Genomic DNA, 14,281 nt, shown 5'->3' on the forward strand with positions numbered 1-14,281 from the left:
AGATGTCAATCAATTGTCTCAAACATGACTGTCCCTTTCGCAAATGTCAGTCAATCGTCTCAGACTTTACTGTTCCTTCGTTTCCACAGCAATCATTCTCTGTTCTCATTCTCTTTTCTTTGATCTTCTTAACCTTCTGCTGCCAGATATTTCACTTTCGATTGATAATACATACTACTTATATTTGTCAACATCTGTAGCACACAACATACTGTCACAACCTACATACTTCCCAACTTCAATTGTTATTTATCTTGTAGTCATAGACAATTTCATATTTTAGTTAAAGCGCTAGTTACACTACCAGACAAAGATTTTAGATGATATAGTTTAAATAACTGAGATATTTATCATTCTAATTCATATTTAGTGACCAATTCCTATAAAGCGATTGGTTCAAATTTTAATGAAGGTTAATCTTCAGACATTTATTAACCAAATTACGACTAACCAACAACAATTCAGTTTACAAAATTTATGCGATGAAGTCAAATTATTATTAGGTTATTCAGATTACATTAATAAACTGTTTTTATTATAGATGGATTTGTTTGAAGTTAGATATGTATACCAATGGATGCCGACTTGGGTATGTAATGGTTAGCGACTTGCTGCACAAGACCTAAAGGTCTTGGGTTCGATGAATTGTGGGGTCATGAATGAACACTACTGGGAATTCCTACTATTAGAATGAAATAGATGTTCATTGTTTCTTGGTTTCCATTTGTTGGCCGTGATAGAAAATTATTACTTACTGTTAATCACGAATCTACTTATTAGGGCATTTTGTGTTAAAGATTACGTATCAACTAGATAAATTGAAATATTTTAATAGTTGAACTCATGAATCGATGTATACTAGACCACTATAGGAAACCTGGAAGTACTCGATGACCGTTTCGTCATAGTATTGGACTCCTTAGCAGTGCGCGACCACGATCCCGTACGCGGGACTCGAACCCAGGAAATATCGACCTTGCGCTCGAACACTTAACATCTATACTACTGGTCAAGTATCGACTACATATTTACCATATAAATTTTTTTAGTCTTAAGTACTAATCATTCAGAGAAATGAAAATCACCCAACCGGTGGTTAGTTGCAAATAACTAAATTAATAGCTGGTTAATATGAAAAAATTTAATTGCATTCTGTGGTAAATTCAATAAATAACCAAATATACTTCAAGAGTGATCAATTCTTTGGTTAGAACTTTACTTAAGAACTTAATGTATTTTTACGATTAATGTATCAATCAAGGATAAAATGTTTTATTTCTCATACATGTAAATAGATCAACCATTAAATACATCATTGTAGTTTACAAACTAACTGATTAAATAATGTTAGTATGCCGAAAGAACAGAATACATATTATCTTTGTTCTAGGACTCATCAACACTAATCGTCCAGCACCCTATCAGGATTCGAACTTTTAGATACACGTAACGAGAGTATTATCAATAGGACAATAACTTGTTATTAAATAGTTATTACACAGTGTTCCCAGTGAACACTTGGACAAATTTTTTTTTCCTGATTGAATACGATAAAATACTTTGTCTTATACCTTATTTGTATGAATATTTACCAGACAGATATATGCACTTAGGTAAGCAAACAAATAACTATGTCTAATAATCCGATTTTCATGGAACAAGTATGCATTCTATACAACATATACAGCATTGGTAGAAACGTTGAGTTGTTTTTTTTGGAACCACTCCGGTTTTCAATATTGCTTTCATCACAGGCCATGAATATTATTTTGAGCTAAGTTGTGTACATTAATTGAAATAGCTCCAAGGCGTCTAAATAATTTCCTTCAATCAATTAATGTTCATTAAAATTCACTGCAATTTTAAATAGCTTAGAGTAGTAGGATTCAATCAACACTGAAGACTAGACAGTCAGATAATAGTTATGTTCCAGTTACTAACTAATGCAAGTCATGTATGCTTTTCTAATTTGCTGAGTATCGAGTCAATATAATACATTTTATTTGGGAGAATGTTAACTATTCTAAAAGTAATCTAACAAACTATACAACTACGAAAACTATTAGAGATTATATTTCCTAGATGATTGTTTTAATATTTATAATGTTGTCATAAAGTTGGATAGTGGCTAGCAGTGGAATCCAAGACACATACTTCATTTTATTTGAGACTAGTTCGATGGACGTATTCGAATCTCAATTGTGATGTTCACCGATCAATTTACTCCTTAATATCAACAACAAAAAGTATGAACTTTCACGTTCAATCCATCTACTTTGTACAATCCAATAGATGTTTAGATTCAATAGCCCAAGGTACAACGTATTAGGCTTTTGAAGCAAAAGATGCTTGATTTAAATCCAGGTATGAAAATCGACATGGAGATGAAGGTACTTTTGACTGCCAAGTTCAAAAGAGAAGGAGTTGCGTGTCCTGGATCCTACTGCTAGACATTTTCCAACTTAACTACATGTGATTATCTGGTGAAGTCGAGGCAATCCTCTCAAAATGTACAAAAGCCAAATTGACAGATTAACTGCAGTTCGTAACTTCAACGGGAAGACATAACCACTTAGAAATTTGCGTTATTATTTTATGAATTTATTAAAAACCATTGATTATAGAAAACTTTTGATAATGATCATTGATAAGAGAATGAAGCAAACATAAGGTAAATTTAGTTAGTATTAAAGTTTAAGATAGAATGAGTAACATGAAATCTTAATAGTGATGAGTGTTCTCTGATTTGGATCACTTAACTTTAAAGCTTTCATTGTCTTTTTAGTCAACATAATCAGGACGAGCTAATAGAAGAGGTGAAGTGTTAGATTTTCTTCCTAGACTACTAAAACCTAATTATTACAGAGTTTTGCCAGACTAATTAAACTATCGAGCTGTGAGAAAGTGAAACCTCACAAAACTTACTCTTGACCTACTAGTTTCCATGTAAAGAACATATCACAAAGAGCATATATAGTTACCGTTTTGGTGTCAGTGTTGTGGGTGCTACTGATGTTGACAGATATAAGTGGTATGTATCATCAATCGAAAATGAAATAATTAGCAACAGACAAGAAGATCGAATAAAAGAGAACGAGAACAGAGAATGAATGCTATCAAAATGAAGGGATAATCAAGTCTGAGACAATTGATTGACATTTTACAAATGAAGTGTTTACTGTATGGTTTTCAATTTTTACCAAGATGTTCTGTAATTTTTTGTTAATGTAGATTTGATTGTCCCCACTTGTGTTCTAATTCACTACATCAAAAGTGACACTTTTTATTCCAAATTAACTCTGGAAATGTAAACGCGTTTTAACTGATCTAAAGATGTTAATCCCGATGCACATCCCCTGATTCCTTAGGTTAGATCTCCGGCTGGGTCTTAAATTATTCACATCTGAGGTATTTAATACTAGAATCAGATAGCCATTCAATCCATCGGTGACATAACCAAACATTTATGCTTGCTCATATCCATTTTTTATTTAATTATTGTTTTAAAATATAGTTGGATTATCCACCTATATATTTAATCAGCTGAAATAATAATAGTTGTTTATAAAAATAAATAAATACTCTTACCGAATTCGTTTTTCTCTTCTCCAACATCCCTGACATCTCTCTTTTCGACGTCTTAGTAGATCACCATAAGATGAATGTGCTGTGTAACAAAAATACAATTTTTCATTATTAATTATATTTGAACTAAAAATTTATAATCATAAAACTAGTATTAAATTATCAGAAGGGGGTTTTGTGAAGATGTTCATAATTTTAATAATTAGTTCGTGGATTAGTTGGAGTTAAACATTAACATCATTGGATGTCAACTCAATGGTCTAGAAGTTAGGCGTTCGTTCACGAGACCGATATGTCCTGGGCTCGAATCCCGTGGGTAGTAACGGCCACGCATGCTGCTGAGGAGTCACATACTAGGACGAAACGTCCGTCCATTACTTCCATCTTTCCAACGCTTGTTTAACTTTAATCAACTCATTAAATTCAACTAATAATATTAAATTAATATTAGGTTTCTTAACAGAATTCAGTTTATATTTTATTACTTTCATCAAATTATGAATATGTTCATAAGATTAATCGAGTAAACAATGGAATTCATTCACTTGAATTTTGTTTGTTTGAAAAGAATAAATAAATAAATAAGTAAACACTAGATAGACACTTTAAACTAAAGTTGAAAACAAGCTATTATCAATCATACCATTTTTTATTTTGTTTCTAGGGTAAACAGTTTTTGATGGAGTTTTGTTCTCTGAGATGAATAGTTTGAACTTCATCAAAATTATCCATCTGAGATATAAATCTTCTTCACCATCTCAGGGTAAATAGTTTTAGCCTTTTCTCAAATTACGTTTGATATACAAAAAAAAAAGAGAATAGGTGACTTGAATGGTATCAAATGTTTTTTTTTGTTTTTATAGATTGAGATAGTTGTTGTTTTTTTCTTAAGAAAGAGTTTGAAGATGTTGGGTAATAGAATTATTAGTTTATTACATACAATACTTCACCCTTGTAATTTATAAAATATCAAGACAAATAATAAACATAACAGAATAATATGAATTTGTAGTTGATTTTGGAGTGAATCAACATAATGACGTTACTGTGTTTACCAAACGAACTGTTTATTTTGACTAGGGTTATGAATGGATGAATGTTAGACCACTATTGGAAACGTGGAATCATTGGAAGGTTTATTCGTCCTAGTATGGAACATCTCAGCAGTGTTGTCCAGTGCTTCCAGGTTTTCAATAATGGTTTTACATTGATCCATTTATGATTTCAATCAAAATTCAACAATTTCCACAACCCTATACCGATAAACTGTTTATTGAAAGTGGTAAAATTAGACAGATTTCAGTCTCATGTTGTTTTTTATCGTGTATACAGAAACACATAGTTTTAATGTCATGTCAATTCAATTGTACTAGAAGACTTATATCTGGCAGCAGTTAAGTTTTCATTTACTGACAATATATATAAACTTGAATAAAGCATGTAAGCGTTTAAAAAATTCTGACAACGTCAAAACAAATTAAACCTACATTTAGATTCTGCGAATAATACCGAATCCTCAAAATTCGAGTCATTGAATGATGCATCTTTACCAGTCTGTTTAAGTCGTTGTTTAGCCGCTCTTCGACGAGCTAAGAAGATACAGAACAAAGAAAAACTTGTCTTTATAATAAAGAAAGTCATGTACAGTATGGAAGTATTTGATATGGATCAAAATAATGTTCACTTTTAAATCGTTTACATTTTATTCGATAATTTTTTTCCAAACGTTGTCTTATGCTTTTTTTGTTATCTAATTACGAAAAATGTACGATAATACGAGTTACCGAATGTCACGTTCATGATAATTTGAGTTAGCGTCTTTTAACAAGATTCGTTTGTATAAAATGAGGCAACTCGCCTATGCTCATCCCTAGTTTGTTCGAGTTTGAGATGGGCAGCAACTCAAGAAGGTGTTTAATCGTGTTGATCATGTTTATGCTTAACTTTCTAGTTTTATTATTAATTAGAATTCAAGAAATAAATGTGGAAAACCCTAAAGCAATTGGCTTTTTTTGCATTTGATTCATAAGTAGATTGCGAAATATCAGAAGTTGAGTGAATCTTAAACCGTAAGCCGTTAGATTCAAGTCTTAAGGGTAAAGTGATCAGTGAGGATTTTCACCAAACTATGGTTTCATTTGATTCAGAGAAGGTCGAAAATTTAGCATACTGCTAACTTGAATTATACAAATATTGGGTCATTATAAATAAAAGAGAATTAGACAGCTCTTGTCTGTACGTTCGTGGTCATTATTCAAAGTCTGATGACTTTACATAGGATTGGAACCCGGATCTATAAATTTCGACTCTGGCATGACATCAATAAAACATAATCAAATAGTTTGCACTTTCGAATTTAGTCCCCCAGTCAATATCACGAGTGAATTACTATTTCAGTCATGACTTGTACGAATCTAGTAATCACTAATTCATCGCATATCCAATCACTATTTAGGCTTACACTAATTGACATCAGCAAGGGAAACGCTTGAAACAGGGGAGAACAACTGTTTTGTCCACGTTTTGAAGTCCTCAACAATATCCCTTTAGGCTTACTGTATTCTGACTTCATAGTCTGAAAGTAATGAATTATTTTAGAGAGATCTGAGTGATTGAAGCTTAATGTTTATCAGATTCACACGTTTATACTGGTGGTGAATCTCAAACCCCCTTTTTTTATACTACCAGGCCATTAAATGATTCTTCAGTTGATTTTAGTTTTACACATGACACTTTCAAACGACATAATTTTTACAACCAAGGATCTTATTACATTATTTAATATCCCTTTAAATTATGCACCTTTCTGATGACTCAGTTATAAATGCTGAATATTGTCATTAAAAATTGCTGTAGAATGATAAAATAGAAGACATTATACGATTTCTTCTCTTCTCTACGGTTTATGCATGTTAACGACCTGTAAACTTTCAACTACTAATTGGAAATAGGACTTTGGATAACTGCTTAGTTTATTCATAATAGTGCATGGATTTAACACAACTACCAGATTAAACTCCGGTTATTCCTGTTCCATTTCCATTTACTGATGTATGTGATGCGTGATATCCAAATAGGTTTGACGGAGAGACTCTAATTTATGGACGACCTTTGAACGAATCTTAAATGACCTTGAGAAATATTAGCTAATCAGCAAACAATCAGTATGAAGTAAAAATATATTATACAAAACCAAGAAAATAAAGTGGATACACTTCTTATACGTGGTTCAAAAACTTGTCAAGTTTAAAAAGAGGTTCAGAGATTCTAAAATCGTAATACATACAGTAGAGGAAATCATCCATACGGCTACAGAATAGTCGGCCTCTGGAACCACGATAAAGTCTCAAAATCTCTTTCAGCCTCGACCACATAGTTTCAATATTGTTTATATGCACTCTGGTTGTTGAGTACACAAAATGCTACTTGTATATAACGACACGATCCACATAACCAAGCCTATGTAAGAGTTTGTATGCTCTCCAAACATCCGTATATATTGTAGTACCTGGCTGCAGCCAGTGTTACTGTTGCTTTTATTATCCAGTTCGCAATAATTGTCATAATTTGCCTTAGTTAAGAATTATATATGGGGTTCCCATCACGAACTGACATCAGCTATAATGCCAGAAATTTATTTAGCCAAATGGATGAAAGGCTTTAGCGTTAAAATCCAAGATCTATTATCTTATACCTGATTGATTCGTCCACAAATTATAGTCTCGCCGGCTTGATATTTATTTCTAATCTCATAAATGACTTATAAATCTCAGATCGAAAACATTTCTTCTTTTAAGTAAACTTGAATTATGTTTAATTTGTGAAAAGAAAAGTTTTCTGTCTTCATATATCATTTTTATCCCATAAAATGACTGGTTATTCTGACTAGTTGATCTGTTTTTCGGAGTCAGTATTAATAAATTGATTCTATGAATAATTATTACATGGTCATATGAATTATATCAATTCAGGTAAATGATTGCGTAATCATAAATTCATACAATATTGAATTGTGATAAAATCATCATTTTTTGATCGTTAATTGATGATGATGATGAACGTCATAATAACCATTGTAATCTCGACCATTCATAATTAACATTTTTGATAGTGTAATATATTTCCTTTTATCTTTCTATGCAATTGATGAGAATCGACAAAAAATATAATGAATTCATACTCTAATCATTTTTCGCCCTATTAGTTTTCTTGTCGATTACTGTCACTTATCTATTTATTTCTTGTTTATAAATTACTGTGGAAAGTATGTACAAGCTAACTTGGAATCCTGAACGTTAAAGGTAAACAGGAAGACCAAAGGACATACTGAGCCGATAATCGAAAGCAGATATTAAAAGAATGAATAACAACTGAAAACAACTGAAAAAGATTACCCAGGACATAGTTCGATGGAGAATCGTAGTGAGCAACCTATGCTCCTCCACGAGTGGTACAGGCGTAAATAAGTAAGTTATAGATTATTATTCGTAATTTTATTTCGACGTGTCTAGTATATAATAAAACCAGAGTTATGAACCAGAGTATTCATAAAATTTCTCCGACTATTGAACTATAACTAAAACAAATGACAGAATTTATTCAACTAAATTATAGTGTATGTATGAAACACTTTAACCGTGAAATTATTACAATCTTAGTTCATATTTCATAATATTTACCTGATATAATACGCATCCGTTCATCTGCTGTAGTAGTATCTTCAGCCAAAATTACCTCTTCTACATAAAGAGAAAAAAAGATAGTTTGTTATTATGATAGATAAGGGATCTGTTCAAATGTTTGTGTTACTTATTTACCAACTGTGCAAATATCATAGTTAAGTTACCTGTTTGTTTAAACTGAATAATGATAAATACTAATTGTATTTAGTTGTGTGCTATCATAAAAAGAATACTAAGAAATACTAAAGTTTACTTGACACGTTTTCTTTTTTGTCTATCCTTTTGCAGGACGGCCATCAGTAAACTCAATGAAGGTCTACAAAACTCTGAAAGTGCTGAAGTCATTCTAACCAATCATCTTTTGAAAAACATTCGATAATCTCGACGTGTAGACTCCAGATTGGACAAATGCTGAAACCCACTGTATGTGGATTGGATAACTATAATGATGATTTCATTTTTACTAAAAGCTATAAATACTTCAGTTTTCTGTATCATACTCAAAACTGTTATTTTTTGGAATAAGATTCTTTTCTACTCGTCTTCTGACTTCCAACTTTTGAGTTGGAGGGTTCTAGAATTCAAGTGCTCAAGTTGTACGTGATATACCAAGAAAACTATAGGTTCCAGATATAACACTTTTAATAAAACAAGAGACAATTTAAATCAGAACTCAAATAATTTTGACTTAATAACCGAAAACTAGTTTTACCAACTGAACCGACTACTAATAAGTAACTGATATAGACTGTTAAGAATATTTTTTAAAATATATTTTGAATAATTACAATAATAAGTGTAATATTAAACAATTTAGAATACTTTTATTGTACCAAAATTGATAGTGAGATGGTGAAGAAGATTTGTGGCTCAGGTGGATGACTTTGATGGAGTTTTGTTCTCTGAACTGGATGGTTTGGTTATGGAGCTTTCATCGTTCTTCTGAACAACATCATCAGCACAAACTTCAGGTAGACGTGAAGTGTTTGAATTTCTCTACATGTGGTTCACAGCTTGTCCTGTAGAACTTGATGTTGATTGGCTTTTTGTTGATCAACACTTCACTTCTATCTGAAGTTTGTGCTGATAATGTCATTCAGAAGAACGATCAAAGCTTCATGACTAAACCATTCAGCTCACAGAACAAAACTTCATCAAAAATTGATATTACTGAGTAATACTATTATTAATATGTTATAAATAAAATATAATGATATAATAAAATCAGTTAAAATTTAACAGTTAAGATCATGAGTCAATCGAAGCTAGACCACAAGTACTTCCAGGTTTTCTATGGGGGTCTAGCTTCAATTGACTAATGATCTCATCTGTTGAAACTACTACAGTCTCCACAAAACCCCTTCTGAATTGAAATTTACTCATGACATTAACTTGTTGACTTGAGTTCAAATTCAAGTGAATATCAAAATACAAAAAAGAAGAAACAAACTGGAGATCAGAATTATTATTCTTCTCTTTCAATATTCAAGATGAATATTTGTAAGATATAAGCTTTTTCTAGGTCATTCATAGGTTAATAAAATGAAAACTTGACAATGAAACTTAATCATAACTTCTTAAATCAAATTTAATTAGTTAAAATCTTATAAATAAAACTTCAATGAGACAGTTTTTAACTTTAACCTTAAGTGAAATAGAATTAGTTCTTAAAACAATTAGTCCCTTTGATAAATTTCGACAATGCAATGAGAAGATGATGTTTATCAGAATTATGTGATATATATTTGCGCAATACATTCCGAACAATCTGATCACACATATACTTGTTAAGAAGATTTATATATGAAAATTCTAAGGTCAACTAGACAGGTTAAAGGTAAGTCATAACAACAAAGGGAAAATATTAACGTACACAAAAACAATTGTGATTACCACTCTGGATAATAAATCAGTATTACCAGGGTAGGTTAAGTGTGTAAGGACAAATTGTTTTTGAACACATAAAGGGGGTTTCAATTTCCGTATAACCAAGGCTTCAATAAACCTTAGTATACGTCCTTGAAGGCTTTTGTATAACACTACAAATGCTGATTTGACATCAACCTTATGACCCGTCTCAATCAAATGTTTCGCAATGGAAGATGATGTCTGTCTATTCTGTGATTTTATTTGACCATTAGAATCCATTTTGGTATGTGTTCACCCATCTTTAATTGCAAATCACGATGCTTAACAAACTTGAATAAATGTTCAAGAATTTGTGCTTGCTGATTCACTGTCTGAATGACTACTTGTAAACTGAACCTGTGAAATTATTTTATTGCACACATTGTTTAAACAGAAAATGAGATGATAAAATAGCTGAAGAGAACAAAATTTGAAGATTCACACGGATGCTTTACATAATAGAGATGAAGGTAAAAAGAAATGTTTTACCACAAATTTGAAATAATTCGAAAGAGATAAGCTTGATTTTATGCACTATACATTTTGTAAAATGAGGATTTTACGATCTTAGTTTGTGTGTATATGAAACATAAGAACAAAACAATATTCATGATAAAATCGAGAGATTCATTACTAAATTTATCGAGACCAATGTTTTACATAATGTATATTAATGTTTTCCTGAAATTTTAAATAAAAAAGAATCTCACTGATTGAAATCATGAGTCGATTGAAGCTAGACCACCATGGAGAATCTGGAAGCACTGGAGGGCCGTTTCATCCTAGTATGGGAACCTCAGCAGTGCGCACTCACGATCCCGCACCTCACGAGATTCGAACTCAGGATCTATCAGTCTCGCACCAGGCGCTTAACCAACTAGACCACTGAGCCAGTCGGCGTCCAACGGTGTTAATGTCTAACTTCAACCAATCCACGAAGTTGCGCCACCGTACACCATTGTCTTCAGTGAGCTGATATCTCACAACAGACCTGGTTGAACTTCACTATTAACGATTTCTCATTAGAACTCCAGGATTATCTCTTGAATTCAGTCACTAGTGAGTAGATGATTATTATCAGAAGGGGTTTGTGGAAATTTTAGAAATTTCACAGATTGAAATCATTAGTCGATTGAAGCTAGACCACCATGGAAATCCTGGAAGCACTGTACGGCCGTTTCGTCCCAGTAGGGGACTCCTCAGCAGTGCTCATCCACTACCCCATCCACGATTCAATCTGTGAAATTTCTAAAGTCTCCACAAACTCTTTCTGACAAAAAAAGAATCAGCCTGAATAATATGCTTGATGAATTAAATATGCCTTTCGATAGCTTTTGTTGCAAACTTAATCCTTACAACATAAAAATTACCTTCCCACTACATAATTTAACTATGAGAATAGCTATCGAAATGGTTAATTGTTTCTATTAGTTGTGTAGTCTATTTGTTTCAAATAACTAATAGAAAATAGTATTTCGATTATTCTTTCGAATGAACAGTTTGTCATTTAATCAGAGTCCTGCAAATTATTAGGAGAAGTATATCTCCATTCCAGCAAATTATTTTGTAAGGAGACAAGGTGAATAACTTGACGATTGTTGATTTAACCTATGTATATATTATAAAACACACTTGATCAAAATATCATTCAAAAGTTACTAAAACGTTTACATTTTTATACTTAATTCAATACCAAATAATTGGAAAACATCAACAATATATTTGATCTTGTATGTATTGCATAACTTTTTTATATGGCTGATATTCACATTCTCCATGTAAAGTAAAATACCCCCAAGACCTTTTTATGTTTTTTACCAATCATATGTAGTAACAAAAGGTGATCAGCACAGAAATACTAATTATTGATGAAGATAAATCAAATGCTTCACAACTATTTTCATCCCAGAAATCAAGAGAACCTTAACTCATAATGTATTGTAGTTGCCAAAGTGGGAAAAGGGGAATTATTATCCTAAGATTTTATTCAACGAAAAACTGTATAATTATCTCAGAAAGATATTGAAAATAACTATAGAAGGCGATTGTCCATTTAAAAATTTTCCATAGATTTCGTTTACTGTCATTTGTAATAAATATTGACAAACTCAACAGATCAATATATATTTTTTGATTGAGACCACCATTGAAAACCTGGAAGCACTGGAAGATGGTCGCGCAATTTCGTGGATTGTTCGACGTTAGGCAATTACACAGTTGAATGCAAGCTCAGGGGCTTAGAGGCTAAGCACTCGGCAGGTCCTGGGTTCGATATCTCTAGGCGGGATCGAGAGTGCGCACTGCTGGCCATCGAGTGCTTCCAGATTTTCAATGGTTGTCTAGCTTAGGTTGACTAGTTAATTCAAATGTGAAAAAGATGCAATATCTTAAAAAAAAGATTCATAGAAAATTTGATAATACTCTGATTGATGTCATCTTTGTAAAAAAGTTATTAAGTTTTTTTAAAATTAGTCCTGGTCATTCAAAGTCTTCTGTACAATACAATGTGTAGAATTTCTTAAAAGATCCCACTACTTCAAGTAATCATCCTTAGTTCAGAAAGTTAACAGATAGTAAAATGATATAATGAACAGGACTTTTATTCAAAGTAAGCACAGATGATTTTATTTGTAATGACAGTGAAAGCTCAGTGAACAAAAAAACTATGAAGAACAGGAAACTTATTAATGTCAATAAATAGGGAATTAATACATTCAATTACTATTATAAATGACTTCCAGTTGGAACTTATAGCTAAATGTTTAAACATTGAATTTAGTTTTGTTGAGTCGGCTTCCGAGAACTACAACGGAGCCTCCAGAGGACCTAAAGGAGCCGAAGAGTTTTAGTCAATCATAGCATGAGGGAGCTTTCTGGAATATTAACGTGGTATGCTACTATTGGTCAGTAGCATAATATGTCTCTTAGCGGATTGGCCAAAATATAATGTTAATTTGACAAATGCTAATGATCTATAAATACCCGTTTTTCTGTACAAAAACGAACCTTTGGAGTAAAGCGCTTCACGCTTAATTTGCGCCTTTTCTCTTGTGTCCAGGTCGTTGCGTAGTTCTAGCTTGAAAGTTACCAGAATAGCTTAGGAACTGAATAAAGAGTTCAAATTAGCAAGACTTATCAAGTTTCCATTTACAATTAATAAACGATAAATTTTTTTTCATAGGGTCATCAGTTATAAAAATTTTATAGGCAATTTTATTCCTTTCGAATATTTTCTTATGTTATCAACATACATAATTGAATACTGTGTGAAAGAAAAAAAAACACAATACTTACCAGCTTTTTGAATCCAATCCATATATCCACTAAATTCTTTTTCAGTTTGTTGTTGCCGACGTAATTTTAAAAATGCACGACGTTTTTCTACACGTTCTCTTTCTTTGGCAAATTCACTATAGAGATTTTATAAATGTTCAAATATAAAGAAACGGAATGTTTTATTATTATCATTATTATTATTATTAGCAGTAGTATTATTATTATTAGTTCAAAATAGGACGAAACTCGCGTCCTGGATTCCACTGCTAGCCACTATCCATTATTGCTTACAAAAAGCTTGTGAATTAAGGCAATATCGAGACATTCGCACAGTAAGCACATATGCCGATAACAGACTGATCGATTGCAGTCTTAAACCTCAATGGAAAGATACAAGCCAAATAATACCACGTGAATTTAAATTCACCCCATTGGACAAGCAAGTGGCTATCATGACTCAGTAGCTGAGTGGATAACGCGATGGCGTTTGAAGCGAATGTTACTGGGTTCGAGTCCCAGAGTGAACGTCAACTCTGAGATGCAGGCACATCCAGCTGACGGGTCCCAAGTAGGACGAAACACACGTCCTGGATTCCACTGCTAACCACTATCCATCATTGCTTATATTATTAAAGTAATTAGTTCAAGTTATTTTATCAGATAATCACTAATTACATCTTTTCATTACAGATAATTATGAAATGTAAATAACTGTCTTTTTTATTTTAAGTGTAATACCTTTTAATTAAGTATACTTGAACTTTAAACTAATGAAATAATGCTGTTGTATCTAAATTAACTTCAAAAGTAACAAAAATCTCAAGTACTTA

General features: G+C 32.0%; 1 protein-coding gene across 1 annotated transcript in view; it reads right to left on the minus strand.

Moving 5' to 3' along the window:
* The window catches only part of CACNA1A (Voltage-dependent P/Q-type calcium channel subunit alpha-1A), a gene marked incomplete at its 5' end in the record, with an annotated part of 160,488 nt that overhangs the window by 116,573 nt on the left and 29,634 nt on the right, over window positions 1-14,281 (minus strand). The window contains 4 exons of the mRNA XM_051219135.1: window positions 3,589-3,667; window positions 5,073-5,174; window positions 8,265-8,324; window positions 13,470-13,585. Of these exons, the coding sequence (XP_051067429.1) occupies window positions 3,589-3,667; window positions 5,073-5,174; window positions 8,265-8,324; window positions 13,470-13,585 (357 nt within the window). The remainder of the gene's footprint in view (window positions 1-3,588; window positions 3,668-5,072; window positions 5,175-8,264; window positions 8,325-13,469; window positions 13,586-14,281) is intronic.

The sequence above is a fragment of the Schistosoma haematobium genome, chromosome 2, assembly GCF_000699445.3.
Source record: "Schistosoma haematobium chromosome 2, whole genome shotgun sequence".
Taxonomy (NCBI): domain Eukaryota; kingdom Metazoa; phylum Platyhelminthes; class Trematoda; order Strigeidida; family Schistosomatidae; genus Schistosoma; species Schistosoma haematobium.